The sequence below is a fragment of the Ceratotherium simum genome, chromosome 13 (genome assembly GCF_057802395.1).
Source record: "Ceratotherium simum simum isolate JZ-2026a chromosome 13, ASM5780239v1, whole genome shotgun sequence".
In the NCBI taxonomy this organism is placed as follows: Eukaryota; Metazoa; Chordata; class Mammalia; order Perissodactyla; family Rhinocerotidae; genus Ceratotherium; species Ceratotherium simum.
The window spans coordinates 64,413,497-64,430,561 of NC_141912.1; the positions used below are offsets into that span (position 1 = coordinate 64,413,497).

Consider the following 17,065-nt stretch of genomic DNA (forward strand, 5'->3'; position numbering starts at 1 on the left):
GTGATTTTGTTGAATGGGGAAAATTTCCTGAATGATAAAGACTTTCTTTTGGCAGAAAGAAAAGTAGGTTACAGAATTTAGTTGCAGAAAGCACAGACTGAGCAGTAGGAGGATGGAGTTTGGAATCTCAGCTCTGTGGAGAAGATGAATACAGGGGAGGAGGGTACGTGTCATGGAACTCATGCTTTTCCTTAAGTTATCTGTTTTCAGAGCAGTGGAATTTTTCATCAGAGACAAATACGAAAAGAAGAAATACTACGATAAAAATGCTATAGCTATTGCAAACGTAAGTAAAACCTTCATCTCTATCATCACTTGATGATGTTTGTTGAATAGATTCAAACTTTTAATATACAGTACAGCTTATTCATTGTAAAAATATACTAGTTATGTACTTTTTAAGATCTTAATGTTGGAATTTTTTGTCAGATGGTGTTAATGAGCTCTCACAAGCATAACTCTTTATCAGAAAGGAGCATATTTCAAGTAAGAGTCTAATAACTCCTTAAATGGCATTTAATTAAGTTAATTTTATGAAATTTGCAAGAAGATAAAGCCACTAATTGAGAAAGGAGGGAGAGAAAATTATTTTACTGTATTCTGGAAATGAATGAAAAAGAAAAAAAGTCAAATTTATCCTCCCCCTCAGGGCTTTGGTGAATCCGTCCAGAAATAAGTGTATGAAAACATGGCATTTGAATTGGTTATTCTCAAGCATTTTGATACCCAATAGTTGAGACCTTACTATAGTAATGAAATGTGTTATATCACTGTTGCTTTTCTTCTTTTTGATTACATTTTCCCATCCCAGTTAATACTGTTCAAAGCTCATTGTCGTTATTGTTGCAATAATTTTTTTGGCCTTTGATTCCTAGATTAGTAAACAAGCTATAAATCAGCTAATCTCGTGGTTAAGTCATCTGTCAAGCAATTTAGAGACAATAATTTCATCTCATTTTGCATGCAAACTGGGTTTTCCTTTTCAGTCCATATGGAGAAGCAATATACTAAAAAATCAAATATTAACAAAGTAAGGATATTTTAATATCTTTGACCATGAAAAAATCTTGTTAAAAAATGTTGAAAGTATCATTACTGTACATTTTGGAGCAAAGATATCCTTATGTGGAGAGTTAGGGCTACATTTACAGTGGATGTGGAGAGGAAATCTCTTGAAAGATTGATAAAAATTGACAGGATTGAGAATGATATTTATAATGTCCATAAAATTAAGTTTAGTTATAGCATTATGGGGAAAAAAGGACTAGTTTTAAAACATAAATAATATATTTTCATTTGAAATTTAAGAAATCATTTTAGTATATTTTATAAAACGTACTGCTTTACATTAAACACCCTTTAAAAAAATCCTAAACATTTTTGTTGTTTTTTATTATATCTATATTTATATTTATAGTATTTTTTTCCTTCTTGACAACAATTTGGAAATTATTTTTATGTAGTGAAGTAAGGGAAAACAGTTTATCTTTGGATGATAGCTATTGTTGTGAAATTGTTTTTTCCCCTTAGGTGTAATAACGGTATTATGCTTAGTTAAGAGAATTTCTTCGTTTATAAGAGATGTGTGCTGGAATAAAATATTTAGGGATCAAGTGTCATGATGTCTATAACTCATTTTTAAATGGCTCAGTGAAACCTGACAGCTGAGAGAGGGAAAGGGAGGGAGAGAGAGAGACGGAGAGAGAGAGGCAGAGAGAGGGAGACGGAGACGGGGAGAGAGAGAGACTCCGTGCGCGCGTTTGCTTGTGCACACCTAGAGAGAGAGAACAAAGTGGCATAATGTTAACATTTAATGAGTATTAGTAAAGTTTGTAGAGATTTTCATTCTACAATTTTTTACATTTTTTTTAGACGTGAAAACAAAAATTTCAAGATGAAAGATTGTATACTCTCGAGTGTAATGAAAATTCAGAAAAGTTCACAAAAATCCCGTTTAACCCAAGGGAAAATATATTCTACTTATTCATTTGTAAGCAAAATAATGTATTCTAACAAGTTTAAAATATTTCTTCCTCTTTTCATGGCAATCAATGTGCAAGTAATTACTAATCTTATGTATTACATTATATATTTATATCCAGTGTTTTATCTTCAGTAACAGATTGCACATTCATTTAAATAATAGTTTTTGATCACTTATTCTGGTCACGGTTTCCTAGGATACTAAAAACAAGGAGGACATGACGTTTGCTTTCAGAGAGATTTAAATTTGATGGTGGGGATGAGACCAAGTTAAAAAATAGACATAGTATGAGACAAAATATAAATATCTGATACTTAAGTACCTCACTTAAGGAGTAAGAGGGCACTTAGGGGGCCATCTAAGGAGGGACAGTTTGAATACCAGTTGTGCTCTGATACGGAGATGTCTTGAGTGCCTATTAAGCTTGATACTGCTGTGACTCCTATATTAAATGGCTCCAAATTGCTTTATCTTTATAGTTTTTGTGCCGGATTTTTTTTTTTAATTTAATTTATTTATTTATTTTTCCTTCAAAGCCCCAAAGTAGATAGTTGTATGTCATAGATGTACATCCTTCTAGTTGCTGTATGTGGGACGTGGCCTCAGCATGGCCGGAGAAGCGGTGCGTTGGTGCGCGCCCGGGATCCGAACCCGCGCCGCCAGCAGCGGAGCGCGCGCACTTAACCGCTAAGCCACGGGGCCGGCCCTGTGCCGGATTTTTATAATTTTTCTGTTTCCTCTTGTTTTAGCTCTCGTTTTTTAGTACTGCCGATATAACACTACTCTTTTTATTTTCTTATGTTAAGCAAGAGTATGGGCCTGAAGAGGACCCTGTTTCTCTGTGTAAGGCAGTAATTTTTTAACCCTTTTAAAAAAACCACTGATAAATTTCTTGCCCTTCTGAAACGTGAACATTTCAGAATGTTGTGGCAAAATACAAAGCAATAAACTACAACAAAACAGTGGCAGAGTCTTGCTGTTTTTCTAAAACATTGTCCCCCGCGTCCCAGGCCGTTTAATGTGTCTGTGAACTAAGCCCCATGGGAATCCATCAAGTAGAGTATGAGGGGCCAAGGATGGTACTTCCTTCATTCCTAGGGATTTATTTGTAATTGTGACAAGTGGCTTCAGCGAATGTTAATAAATATGGTGTCTGGTTTTATGAACGTGGTACTTCTGAGAAAGCAAGAGGGTGGTATATGCTGCTTTTATGGAGGGAGCTGTGGTGTAGCCATATGGTTTTGAGTGCTGTGTGGCACTGTAAGTATGAATTAAGGGAGGAGGCTTAGAAGGGAAAGCGAAGTTCAGATAACGACAGAAACAAGGGAAAATATGTTACAGGTAGAAATGTTTTTGTACTAGAGTTTTTACTGGTTTGTAGCATCAAGCAGAAAAAAGATGTTTTATTTCTTTTGCATTTTTAAAAGTAACTGCCTGATGCTGGGTGACAGTGTGGGTGTATCATATCAACCCTTATTCTTGTCAACCCTCAGTGCTTTCCTCCCTCGCTCCTGTGGTCTGTGCTAGCCTCTCATTTTGAAATAGATGTGGAATGACAGAGCTTGCCTGTCAAAGTTCCCTTGGATTGTTCTTTCCTTTATTTGTTCATTTAGTCATGCAACAAACAAACATTATTGAATGTATGCCATGTGCAAGGCTCTGAGATTGAAATGGTATAATCCTTTTTTTTTTTTGTGAGGAAGATCAGCCCTGAGCTAACATCCATGCCAATCCTCCTCTTTTTGCTGAGGAAGACTGGCCCTGGGCTAACATCTGTGCCTGTCTTCCTCCACTTTATGTGGGACACCACCAAAGCATGGCCTGACAAGCAGTGCTTCAGTGCGCGCCCGGGATCCGAACCTGGGCCGCCAGCAGCGGAGCACACGCACTGAACTGCTACGCCACGAGACCGGCCCCTGAAATTATATAATCTTTGTCCAAAGTAGCTTACTTTCAGACATTATCAACATGTAATGTACATGCACAATGAGCTGTATTCTAAAGCAGAATGTAGTAACTGTTATAATAGAAGAATAAAAGTGCTATGGGAACACAGAATTTAGGTAGCACTAGTTAGTTTCCACTGGTAGAATTCTTAATGGAGGTATGTTTGAGATTATTCTTAATAGAAAAGAAGGATTTCAGCAAAGAGAAAATGGGATGAGTGTTGATAATGCAGGAAGGACATTTCAGGCTGAAGGGGCATTTTATCCCATCTATGCCAAAGTAAGATGAGGAGGAAAGACGGTTGAGGTGTGTTATTTGGTGTTTGGGTTTGGTGAGTAGTCCACAAGCATGTCTTGTCTTGTGAGTGTGAAAGAGGACTCTCTGGGTGGGAAGATGAGGAGAAAATAAATGTATGAGGAAATGAGTCTTGAAAGGCAAATAGGGACTGTATGGAGGACTCGAATGCCAGACTACTCAGGATTCTCCCCTTTTTTTGAGTAAGGGATGGTTATTGTATTAATTTTATTTTGCTATTTAACAAATTGCAGAAACTCAGTGACTTAAAACAACACACATTTATTGTCTTACAGTTTCTGTGGTCAAGTCTGGGCATGAGTTAGCTGACTTCTCAGCTTCGGCTGCCACTAGGCTGAAATCAGAGAGGTGGCCGGGGGTTGACCTCATCCGAGGCTCCTGTCTTCTTCCATCTCACGGTTGTTGTCAGAATTCATTTCCTTGTGGCTGTGTGACTCAGGTCTTGTGTCTTGCTGACTGTTGGACAGGACCACTCTCAGTTCCTTGGGGCCACCTTCGGGTGCTTGCCAGATAACCCCATCCTCCTACAACATGGCAGCTTACTTCTTCAAGGCCAGTTGGAGAACTCGTCTCACACTTGAAATATCTTATTTCGGGAAGGGCCTGGCCCCTTTTAAGGGCCCAGCAGGTGAGGCCAGGCACACACCAGAATAATCTCCTATTTGATTAATCCATAATCAACTATTTTGGGATCTTAATTACATGTGCAAAATTCCTTCACCTTTGTCATTTAACAAACTAATCAAAGGCATGACTCCATCATATTCATAGGCTGCCCACGCTGAAAGGGAGGGCATTATACAGGGGGTATATACCAGGGGGTGGGAATTTGGGTGGCTGTCTTAGAATTCTCTGTACCACACCGACACAGAATGAATCTGCCCTCCCTGGTTGTTTCTTAATTGAATGAGTGATAGGGGAAATTGAAAAACTTTGAGCGCAGAAATCTGCCCATCTGTCTTCTCCCCTCCCCCTCCTTAATCAACCGTGAGTCACAATGGAAGCACAGTGATAAGGGCTCCTGAGGAGGTGAGGCTCTGCCGTATTATTTGCTCTTTTCCATCAGCAGCTTTTCTCTTTCCCTCTTTCCCCCTCTCACCTCCTCTCTCCCTCTCCCCCGTTATTTCCATGTTCACATTATTCATTTGGCGTCATAATGATCAAAAACAAAAAGAAAATCTACTAGAGCAGTAAAATGTATAGGTAACCCTAACTATTTAATCCTGACCCCGTAATTTTCCTCATTTTGTCTTGGTAAAACAGCTAATAATCTTTGGGAATTGGTGACTTGAAAATGAGCACTCACTTGTGCTTGTTTCAGTTTATCGTATATATTTCTTGCCTCCTTTACCACTTCTCATCCCTCAGAAGTAATCTAGTGAACTCAATTTGAGTATATACTTGAGTTGCAGCACACAAAGGTTTTAATTCTCCAATCTGAATTGCACACAAAATTGCTTTGCCAATCAGTTGCCATAAATTGAGTATTATATGAGAAGTTTAAACAGTAAAGTTTTTACTTGTTTTGTTTTCTATATGTTTTTAAACTAAAGTAAACAAATCCATTATTTCAACTTAGAAATTATTGTAGAAACAATGTGTTCTGTATTATAATGAAAATGAGATAGCACTAGTAATTTTATTAAGCTGTGTTTACAGTGACCTGATGATTATCTAATTATTTAAGATATGTGAGCCCTAATTTCAAGACAGTGTGAATTGCAATGAATTTTAGATGTCCTTCAAGATAGGGAGGAGAAACTTAGATGACTTAAATGTATCTAAGACATGCCATGGAATGTAATTGACATTGCAAATCATATTTTTAAAATGATTTCTGGACTCCTGAAAAACTTGAGCTTCACAATATATTGAAAGCTCATGAGATAGCCATTTGAGAACAACTGTGATAAAATCTCCACTTAAAAAACATATCCAAGAATTTCCAAAATGGGTTTGAAGCATTCTACTGCTAGCAATTAATCTGTAAGATATTTTTCAGTGTTTTGGAGCACCAGATTTTTATTATAGCATTATTCTGTTAAAAAGAGTGATAAGAAAAAAAAAATCATCAGGAAAATAATGTAATTTTTTCTTGAAAAGATAGATGACCATTTTGCCTTAATGGCCTTCAAATAATCAAGATGTTTTTATAATACTTGATACCCTTTCAAGGTGTATTTACTCACCTTATCCTGGTAGGCAAGAGTTGGAAACCTGTTTTGCCTGATGAGTTTTTCTTTTGCCAGATCTTGGTGAGTTTGTATGATTGTCCTGCTCTGGGAGTTTCTTCACCTGTAGTTTATGCTGGTGGTGGCCTAGAGAGGCACCTCTGCACTGAAGAGTAACTGAATGAAGGACTGTAACTCAGTTATTCCTGAAGGATGTCCTCACTGGGTCCCCCCTGTACGTTCTCTTGTGGGTGGAGAGGGCAGGAGAAGGGTAGGGAACAGAGGAACATTCAAACATGACCGCTGAATTTACTAAGGCCAAAGTCTTCTCCTCTCTCTCTATGAAAGTACTAGAATCCAATGAAATGGAAGTAACATCTAAAATAAATTCTGAATTTGACAATAAGCGTAGACAATTTATATGAGATTTCAGAAAAGTTTGTAGCAAAGCAGTGCACAATGATAATGAACAATGATAACTGCTGAGATTGAACCTCCTTTTGGTTCTCTCTTGGAGATGCTGTCTTCCTGCTTTTTTCTTTTCCTCAATAAAAAATGTTTATGGACACCTGTTGAATGCTGGATGCCAAAGGTGGTGAACAGACTAGAAACAATGTCTGTCTTAGAGAACTTCAGTTGAACAAAGAGTACTGATAAGTAGTTAGATCTGTACAGATCTGTACATGGGATAACGATAACTTCTACAATAGGGAAGTATTATAGAAGCTTTGGGAGCACCTAAAGTGGCCTCTTAACTCAGACTGGAGGGACAGTGTCAACTCAGAATTAAAGGATGGGTGGGAACTAGCAGAAGTGTGGGTATTTCAGGCAGAGGCAACAGCAGGAACAAAGACCCGTGGAGGCAGGAGAAGCACACTGGAGAGCTGGAGCTTGGAATTGTGTGTGGCTGGACAGCAGTGTAGCCAGGGTAGGGAAGGGTAGGGAGAGAAGGTAGATGACATTTGTGGCTTGGCTAAGGAGTTTGGACTCTCCGTATATGATGTGTGTGAACTGTTTAAGGCTTCTGAGTGGGGACATACAGTGATGAGATTTGCATTTGAGAACGTCATAGTTTGGAGAAGAGCAAGACTTGGGTGAGGAGACAGTTAGGAGGACTAATACAGGTGACAGGTGACAGTGATTTCCTGCTGGGGCGTTTAGTGGGGGTGGTGGGAGGTGAGTTGAGAGATTTAGAAAGAGTGCTCAGGAGCACCTGGGTTGTGTTACCTCTGTATTTTTTTCTTTTCTCTTTCCCCTGCCCTTGTTTGTTTTCCCTCATCTATCTCCATGTTCTGTAGTGTCTTTTGCTTCCAGTTGTCAATATGTTGACCTCTATTTCTTCATTCCTTGCTCACATAATGTATCTTATCCTGCTCATTGACTTTTTAAAATTCAACTTGATTGAGGCATAATTTACGTACAATAAAGGCAGACAATTTAAGATACAGTTCAGTGAGCTTTGAAAAATATATACCCCTGTGTATATATCACCACGACAATCAGCTTATAGAACCTTTCCTTCACTCCAAAAGGTTCCTTTGTGCCTCTTAGCTCCCACTCCTGGCCCAGATAGCCACTGATGTGCTTTTATTAGTGTAGATTATATTTGTCTTTGCTTGAGTTTTATAGGAATGCTTTCATACACTGTGTACTCTTGTGTCTGGCTTCTTTCTTTCAGTATGTTTCTGAAATTCAGCTCGATTTTTGTGTGTACTGTTAGACCATTCCTTTTTAATTCATGGATATTAGTTCAATTTATGGGTACAGTCATCCCCCAGTATCTGAGGGAGATTGGTTCCAGGATGTCCCCCTCCTCGGATACCAAAATCCTTGAATGCTCAAGTCCCTTATGTAAAATGACGTGGTATTTGCATATAATCTGTGCACATCTTCCTGTATACCCTAAATCATCTCTAGATTACTTATAGTACCCTAATACAATGTAAATGCTGTGTAAATAGTTGTTATACTGTATCGTTTAGGGAATAATGACAAGAAAAAAGTCTGTACGTGGTCGGTACAGATGTAGCCGTCACAGGCCTTTCAGTCCACACTTGGTGGAACCTGTGGATACAGAACCTGCAGATACGGAGGGCCGACTGTATACCACCACAGTTTGTTTCTCCATTCACCGACTGACCTGCCCTTTGACTTTTCAGATGTCTTCCCTACTGAAGAGGTCTCTGTGTTTTTTGCTGGCTGGAACATAGTATTACAGCTTTTTTTTTTTGACATTAAAATACTTTGCTAAATTACTGATATTTTTGAATAGTTTTTCATTCCTGCCTCTAAGTTTTTAAAGTGGCCAGATCAGTTTATCATCTTCTCAAAACGAAAACAAGCACTTTTACAGTGAGTTATCTTGAATTAGTAACCCTCGACATACTAAATGCCCCTGTTCCTCTTTTATATTTTTATGTTCAGCTTTTACATGAGTTTGGACAGAAAGATCTTTATGATACAGTAAGGTTATCACATTAAGTGATTTTATATGCTTTTTTATTTTTTGTTTTCTACATAAAGTGGCAATTAAAGATCTCTGGCAAGTAAATGTCCTATAGGATAATGTCAGCAGCCTTGAAGCCAGGCTTTAATTAAGGTGCAGTTTGACTTTTTAAATATTTTCTTCTATGTGTAATTTTCATTAGTAGACTAAATGGCTAGTTTGCAAAATTATAATAGCCAACAAACAGTGTGTAAGGGAAAAAACCCGTTAAGTTTGTGGTCTTGGGTTGTGATTCAAGAACTACAGCCATAACTAACTTAATAACAAGAAGATTGAATGAGGACTTGTCATCTCACAACGTTATTTTGACATTACGTAATGACCTTTCTGTAACAGCACCTTTTATTTTTAAAAATTCCTCACGGGCACTATTGATATGATAGGGCAATGTAGAGATGTCAGTTTTGTGGCTCCAGAGATCTACTACGCATTTTGTAAACGTTATTTCAGTTATATTTTGGCAGTAAAGAGAGCAGGAAGATAATGCTTCCATTAAAGTGATCAACTACGCATGTAGAAATTGGGTAGGAAGATGTGTGAAAAGGCCTCTGCTGCGTATATGACTGTCTTATAATGCTTTGGGTTAATTCAGCAAGTATAGCTCTGGAATGGTGTTTGTGCATACTGATCTTCAAGACGGAAGTGTATCCATTGCTTTATACGTCCCTGTGCTGCTCAGCTGTTATAGTGCATTAATCCACTCTTTTTTCTCCCAGCCTTTTTACTGTTTTCTTAAGCAGTTGTGTAAAACTTTAATTAACTTTTACTATTTCAGCTCTGTTTTATTTTCCATTCTCAAAACAGTTATTGTAAGTAAAAACAAAAACTCATTTGTGCTCACCTGCTACTTGGAACAATGTGTCTTCATGCTTCAGAGCATTAGTATTTCAATACTAACATTGACTAAAAGTGAACCATTGGAGAAACTTCATTATTTTTCAAATACTTTTGTTATGATCTTGTCTGAGTACATTTAAAATTTTATATTATAGTGAAATTCATTTTATTTTATTTTATTCTTTTTGGTGAGGAAGATCAGCCCTGAGCTAACATCCATGCCAATCCTCCTCTTTTTGCTGAGGAAGACTGGTCCTGGGCTAACATCTGTGCCCATCTTCCTCCACTTTATATGGGACGCCGCCAGAGCATGGCTTGACAAGCGGTGCATTGGTACGTGCCTGGGATCCAAACCCAGGCCTCCAGCAGCGGAGCGTGTGCACTTAACCGCTATGCCACGAGGCCAGCCCCATGAAATGCATTTTAAATCATACACTATTCTATAATAAATACTTTTACTTTTAGAAATTCCACATGGAAATTTTAAGCAGCAATACTTTCTCCTTGATGCATTATTTTCCTTTAACATACTTCAAAGTGCTTCTGTATATCAGAAATACGTGGGTTTTTGTTTGTTCCCTGTGCCTATCAATTCTCATTGCCTCCTTCTTGTTTTTTCTCCTGACTTTTCATCTGCATTCACAGATTTTCTCCTCTGATGCTCCTCTTCAGCCTTTGGTATCCTCTCCTCTACAAGCTGCTGCTGAGAAAAACAAATTAGAGGTATGAGTGTTGTAGCAAGCCACATTATGTAGTGCTTGGTGGTAAACGATCTTCTTTTCACAATGTGCCATAATTTGAGAGTGCTGTAATAGTTGTTTATATGAAATATGTTAAATACAACAATTTCTAGACTATTTTCCTGTGCCACAGGTAGGATTACAGGGCTTTAATCTATATTTAATTTCAGAATGACTGATTTATTGGTACCATAGATAGATCTCAACATTTAAGAAGCAATTAGTGTTTTGTTGTTTTCATTGCTACCTTATACTTGCAGGAACTTTTTTATAGTTGCTTTTGAATTCTTTTGATTTATTAGGAAAGTCTTTGATTAAAAATGTTTTCTTTCTTTGATTCTGTTGTTATAAGCACTTGAACAAAGTTCGTATCAAGTTTGGTTTTTTAAGCAACAGTAACCATCATACAGATACAGTGTGTGTAGTATAGAAGCATCAATGGTAATTGTTAGAATGTGTTTGGGGTAGGGGTGGTCAGGGTGCAAGATGCTACCATTATGGGTATTTAAAGTCATCCCTACAGATATTTGGGGGTTTTAATTTTTTTGACTCTACCTTTTTTCTTTTGTTATAATGACCTTAATGAATTAGTTTGAGACATTCTTTCAGGCAACACTTTTTCTCTGTCTGCTCTTTGGTAAATGGTGTGCTAGACATGGGGGATACAAAGACAAAGAAGATATAGCCCTTGCCATCAAGGAGCTTGTAGTCTGGTGGAGGAGCAGAGACCACTGTACAGAGGTGTCTCCTGCTGTGTGCCCTGTGCTGTGGTGGACGTCCACTCCCTGTGCTGTGTCAGTACAGGAGCATGCGTGTTAGTGAGAGTGGTCAATCACGCTGCTTTTCTCACTAAATTTGACTGATATATCTGGAAAACATTTTATAGTATGGAAAGGATTTTTGCACATCTCGTTTATTCTTCACTTATAAAGTGAGGATAATATTAGCGACCTCATGAAGTGGTTGTGAGGATTAAATGAGTTAGAACAGTGTCTGGTCATAGAGTTCAGTAAATACTGGCTGCTGTGAGGAAGAACAGCACCATGATGAGTAACTGTGCTCCACTGATGGCAGTGAGTAGAGATTTGAGAGCTCGGCTCTGTAGCCCTCGGCCCTGTCGCTGGTGAGCTGTGTTGCTTTGTGCATTACTTTCCTAAGATTTTGTTTCTCCGTTTGTAAAACGACAATGATGCCTTTTTTTAATGACAGTTATTGTAAAAATGAAATTAAACAACAAGGTGCTCATCACAGTGCCTCGCCTGTAGGAACTTTTATTCCACCTCTTATGTTATAGCCTAGGAATTGCCAATGTTATCTTTCCTGATTTACAAATAGCAAAATGTCTGTTCTTGAGAGAGGTTATGTCGAGCGCCATGTTAAAGGCACAGGTGCAAACGCAACCTTTGGGCATTTGGGCTGAGTTTTGTGTGTTTATTATTCTGCCTTTCCTAGTTTTATCAGTTTGCCTTTTCATGTTTGTGGCCATGAAACTGAGGTTTGGGTCAGTGCTCAGTTGCAGTAGCCATCCTATTCTAGGTTTCTAGTATCTCTTCCCTCTAAATGCATGATGAATACTCTTTGCTTAATCTTTATTTCATATTCCTTTTTTGACATATGTGTGACCCTTAAGTTTTTAATATTGTATCTTGTTTCATCCTTCTTGGAAATGCAAACTGTGAACATCATAATACCATTATAGTTTACCCAGACTGGATTAAATTAGATACACTAACTAGTCAGTTGGCTCTGGTCCCCAAGCATCTTTAACATTTTTTTCATGAGAAAATTATTGTATTTGCCTTTTTTATTATCACAACACTATAGTAATGGACCAAAACTGTTTTGTGATATTTTTAAAAATTAAAGTGATTTTATTCTTTTTTTCTCCTGTTTACATGTTATAATCTGTCTTCATCTGTGTGATGAGGAATTCTGTTCCATCAGTTAGTTTACTTCTTATTCAAATTTCAACTTCATGGTTGCTATTAGGAAGCTGTACGTAAAGATGCAGTGAGAATTTATTGAATAGAGGTCTCATTTGTTTAAAGCAAACTCTAAAGTATCAAAAAAGTTCTAAACTGTCTCACCTCTGTCTTAATTTTTTTAATGAAAAAATGTGTTATCAATATATAAGCTCAGTGAGAGTATGAATTTTCTATGTGTACTTTTATATTTCAGTATAACTGGATATTGCCATCATTGAATATTTGTACCTTTCTCAAGGTGACTCAAACTAATAAAATAAAAATGTGTTAAGAGCTGACATTTTTTAAAAAATAAACTCATTAAAACTTTGGGCTATATTTTAGAAAGAAAAGGAAAAAAAAAAAGAAGAGAAAAGGAGAGAAAAGGAGCCAGAAAAGCCTGCAAAACCTCTTACAACTGACAAGGTAAAATTCCTTTTTTTTAAATCTATAAAGATTACCATTTTATTTGTATACTTATGTTTGAGTGACTTTTGGGATATTTATGATATGCAAATAGTCATTCTTTCAACAAGTATTTGTTGAGTGAATACTGACTGCTAAGCATATCCTTCTAGCTTGTTCTATACGATTTGTAATCAGTTACATTTGTGTGCGTAGAGATCATGTGAGTTCCTCAAGGACAAGTGTTTTCTTATTAATGACATAAAGAATGGTGTTTTTAGCTTTCATGCACAGTGAGACTTCAGTGAAAGCTTAGGGAATGAAGTGATCATACTTGAAGGGGCCTTCAAAAAAGACTCCATGCTTAAGGTTAGCATTTGAGCTAGATTTTGAAGTGTGGGTAGGATTAAGGTGGAAGGCTAGAGTGTATCAGTTGGAGAGAACACCTTGAGGACAGATGTGGAAACTAGGAATAGACAAACTATGTTTAGAAAAACAGTGAGTAGTGGAGTTTGAAGAAAGGTATGAGTCTATGTGTAGATAGAAAGTAGTGAAAAATGAGACCAGAATGGTAGATTGAGCTCAAATTATAGAGGACCTTAAAATTCACATTGATTATTTTTTGGGGGAAACGCTGTGAGCAGCATTTCAAAGTTTCTAAAGCAGATGATACACCTAATTCAAAAGGGTTCTTCTGGAAGGTTATTTGGCAATGATATGCAGGAGAGATGTGATTAGGCCAACTAGAGGTAGAGAAAACATCACATTTTTGTAAAGGGGTTGGTTAAATAATTATCGCGGCTTGGCTTTGGGTGCATTTCATCATACAAGTATAGAAGCATGGTAAGGGAATTGTCAGGAAAGGGAGCAACCTTGACTTGAGTTGTTGAAATTTTAAAAATTGACTTTATCAGATAAGGCATAACTTACATACTACAAAGTACATCCCCCATTTAAAGTGTACAACACAAGTGTATGCTGGTTCTTTCTCTGTCATTTATTAGAACAATCTCTATCTTTAAAGAGTTACAGACATGCCGCGGCACTTCAGATGTACTGAGTACAGCACTGTTCAGTCCTTCACGAGGCCATCTGACTCTTTGCCTCCCTGCCTAGCATTCTCCCTTCCTTCTTCATAGCAGTCAGACTTGTCCATTCTCACCTAACATACTTTCCGTCTCTCTGTTCACTAAATTGCTGTGCCGAGAATGTCCTTTCCTATCCCTGACTGTTACCTGAAGCTGACTCAGTCCATGTTTTTCATGAAGCCCCTCTAAGCATCCCACCTAGACTCGAGTTCTCCCTTCCTCAAAATTCTGACATTGTCATACATTTGATTTGATTACTTCCTGCCTGGTAGCATTGTTTCATTGTATTGTTAGATAAATTTCCTTACCTAACACAGGTGCATAGGTGTTTTGTTTCCTGAGATTGTGCATCAATCAGGTGGAAACTAAGTCATGCGTTTCTTTGTATTTTTTGACAGTTTCTTGTGTGTGGTAGATGTTTAGGATAAATACATGTACATTGATTCATTGATGTTTTTCGTCTTGTAATTTCTGTTAGTGTCTTGATTCCAAGGTCATGCAGAACAATTAATAAACTGCAGTTTATTACTGATTAATTTATTAAATACCAAAGACTATAAATTTAACCACTTTTAAAACATCTTATATTTTATCTCTTTAAAAGAATATTTTACCATTAAAATATGGTGAGCATTTGATGTAGTGACCGTGTGTGTTTCACAGCCTTGCATGTAAATCCTTGCCTTCTGTTGCCTGGGGAAGGGGGCCACAACAGCTACCTGAGAACCGAGTCGGTCCTGGCTGGGGAGCTGGAGGAGAGCAGTTCAGGGGTGTGAGCAGTGAGGGGTCGAGCACTTTCCCTCACTGTTTCCTTTCAGTGAGGAGGTTTTGTTAGATCCTGTTCACGCCTCGTCTCTTGTTCTTGCTCATCCTGCAGAGGTTCAGGACTCCTGCTGCTGCTTGCTGAAGAAGTACTCACATGGAGGGAAAAACTGTAGTTCCTCTCAAAATCTGTGGTCAACATCATGCAGAGTGTATAAGAAGAATGTTTAGAAGTATAACAGTGGGGAAACTGAAAGAAAATAGCACAAATAAAGAAGCTTTACCTCACATATAGGCATTTTTCTTATGTTCTCTCTGAGCTGATATTTTCAAGAGGCATATATTAGTAGTATATATATATTTCATATACATATATTACATATATATTACAGAGGAGAAATTAGTAGTGATACCAGTGAAAATAGTAGCAATAACAATATCATCAGAATGTATCATCATAGTCAGATGTCAGAATAATATCATCATCCTAAGTAAGAGTTGGCTTTGACCGTCTGCTGGTTGCCAGGACGGTGCTGGTGCACAACTTGCGTGTGTGGTTCTGCATGTAGAACTTAGCGGTAAAGTGACTACCTATCTATGTATTTCCTAAGTTAGCAGCTAGAATGGGGCCAGCACACAGAAGCTGCACCCTGCCCCCTATTCCCCATCCAAAATCAGTTCCCTTCTCCCCAGAAATAATCATTTCCTTGCAGGTTAGAAGTAAAGTTTGCCTTCTCCACATGTCTTTCTAAATAATGTGGTTTTTCTCTGTTTTTTGAACATATGAATGAAATGATACCACAGATGTTCTTTTGTGTTTTGCTTTTTCTAGTCAGCATTTTGTTTGTAAGGCTCAATTGTGTTGTATATGTAGTTACAGTTTATTTAGTTAAGTATGTTGTAGTATTCCATTATATATATGTTCCTCATTTTATTTATCCATTCCACTGTTGGTAAACATTGGGATTGTATCCAGGCTTTAGCTGTTGTAAGTAGTGCTGCTATGAACACTATTGTATATGCTTCTAAGCATGCATTCCTTTAGGATGTACTTTGGAGTGGAATTGTTGGATCACAAAGTACCTGTATCTTGAACTTTACTAAATAATGTCAAACTTATTTTCCAAAATGTATACCAAATGTATTCTGGTCATGTCATTCTTTACAACATATGATATTGTCAGAGGTTTTATTATTTGCAGTCTGGTGGGTATGTAATGGTATCTCACAATATTTTAATGTTTAATATTTAACTGGTTTTAATGGACATTAAAATTGCCCATTTGGATTTTCTCTTTTGGAGTTCTGATTCAGATCTTTTGCTTCTTTTTCAGTTGGATTGCTTACCTTTTCCTTATTGATTTGTAACAATCTCTACACTTACACAGACACACACACACGTAGAGGATACTAGTCCTTTTCCAGTTACATGTTTGTGAATATCTTATCTCTGTGACTTTATTGTGGCTGATTTTATTGCTCTTTTTTTGCTCTTTTTATTTCTGGTTTGTGAATTGGTGATAAAGGGCATCCTTGTCTTATTCCTGACATCAAAGGGACGCTTTCAACTTTTCACCTGAATGTGTTCTTTCTTCCTCACAAAAACTACGAGGTTGTTGTTGGTGGTCTCATTTTATAGATGGAGGAACCAAGATTCAGAGAGAATAGATGATTTGCCTAATGTCCCCTAGTTTAGTTAGAGAATTTATGGAGTCTGGTTTGGAAGAGTAAGGATTTTATTTATTTTTTTAAGGCAGCACATTGAACGCCATATCATATCTCTTCGCATGTTTAAAAGAATGATGCTTGATAGGGGTTACTCATTCTAGAATACTTTTTCTAAGCCCACTTATTTCTACAAATAATTGAAGTCATTAGTATGGTTCTTGACACACAGCAGTGACTTAATAAATGGTTACTTAAAAATATGTTAATTTGGGGGTTGGAGGGAACCTTACTACTCCAGGACAAATCCTTTATTTTATAAGGAGGTAAACTAAATCCTACAAGGACCCCCAAGTCACTAAGTCATGACTTTCTTAGTGTTAACAGTTGGTAGCAGCTCAGGGATTTGAACCCAGGTCTTCTGATTTAAGTGTCAAGCTTGTGTGTGTGTCTTCAGGATCCTTTCTTGTTGCAATTTTTAGTTCTGTTGTACATTCTACATCATTTTATAATGAACTGTCCAGGGTTCCCTAAAAAACAACTGTGTGTTAAATATAGCCCCATCTCATACCATCATAGCTAGTGAATTAATAACTTTTACTGATTTGTAAGCTTCCAGTAGGGACTTCTTCCTTCTGTAAATAATCTAGTTTCTTTGCTCAGTCTACTACTTTTCTTTTT

General features: G+C 37.4%; 1 protein-coding gene across 4 annotated transcripts in view; it reads left to right on the top strand.

Moving 5' to 3' along the window:
• Positions 1-17,065, top strand: part of SMAP1 (small ArfGAP 1) — a 152,644-nt gene that overhangs the window by 73,723 nt on the left and 61,856 nt on the right. For 2 of the 4 annotated variants that reach the window (XM_087438791.1, XM_087438793.1), the window contains 3 exons: positions 211-286; positions 10,406-10,483; positions 12,810-12,890. In XM_087438791.1, coding sequence (XP_087294917.1) covers positions 211-286; positions 10,406-10,483; positions 12,810-12,890 — 235 coding nt within the window. The remainder of the gene's footprint in view (positions 1-210; positions 287-10,405; positions 10,484-12,809; positions 12,891-17,065) is intronic. The other 2 variants (XM_087438792.1, XM_087438794.1) reach the window with 1 other exon arrangement.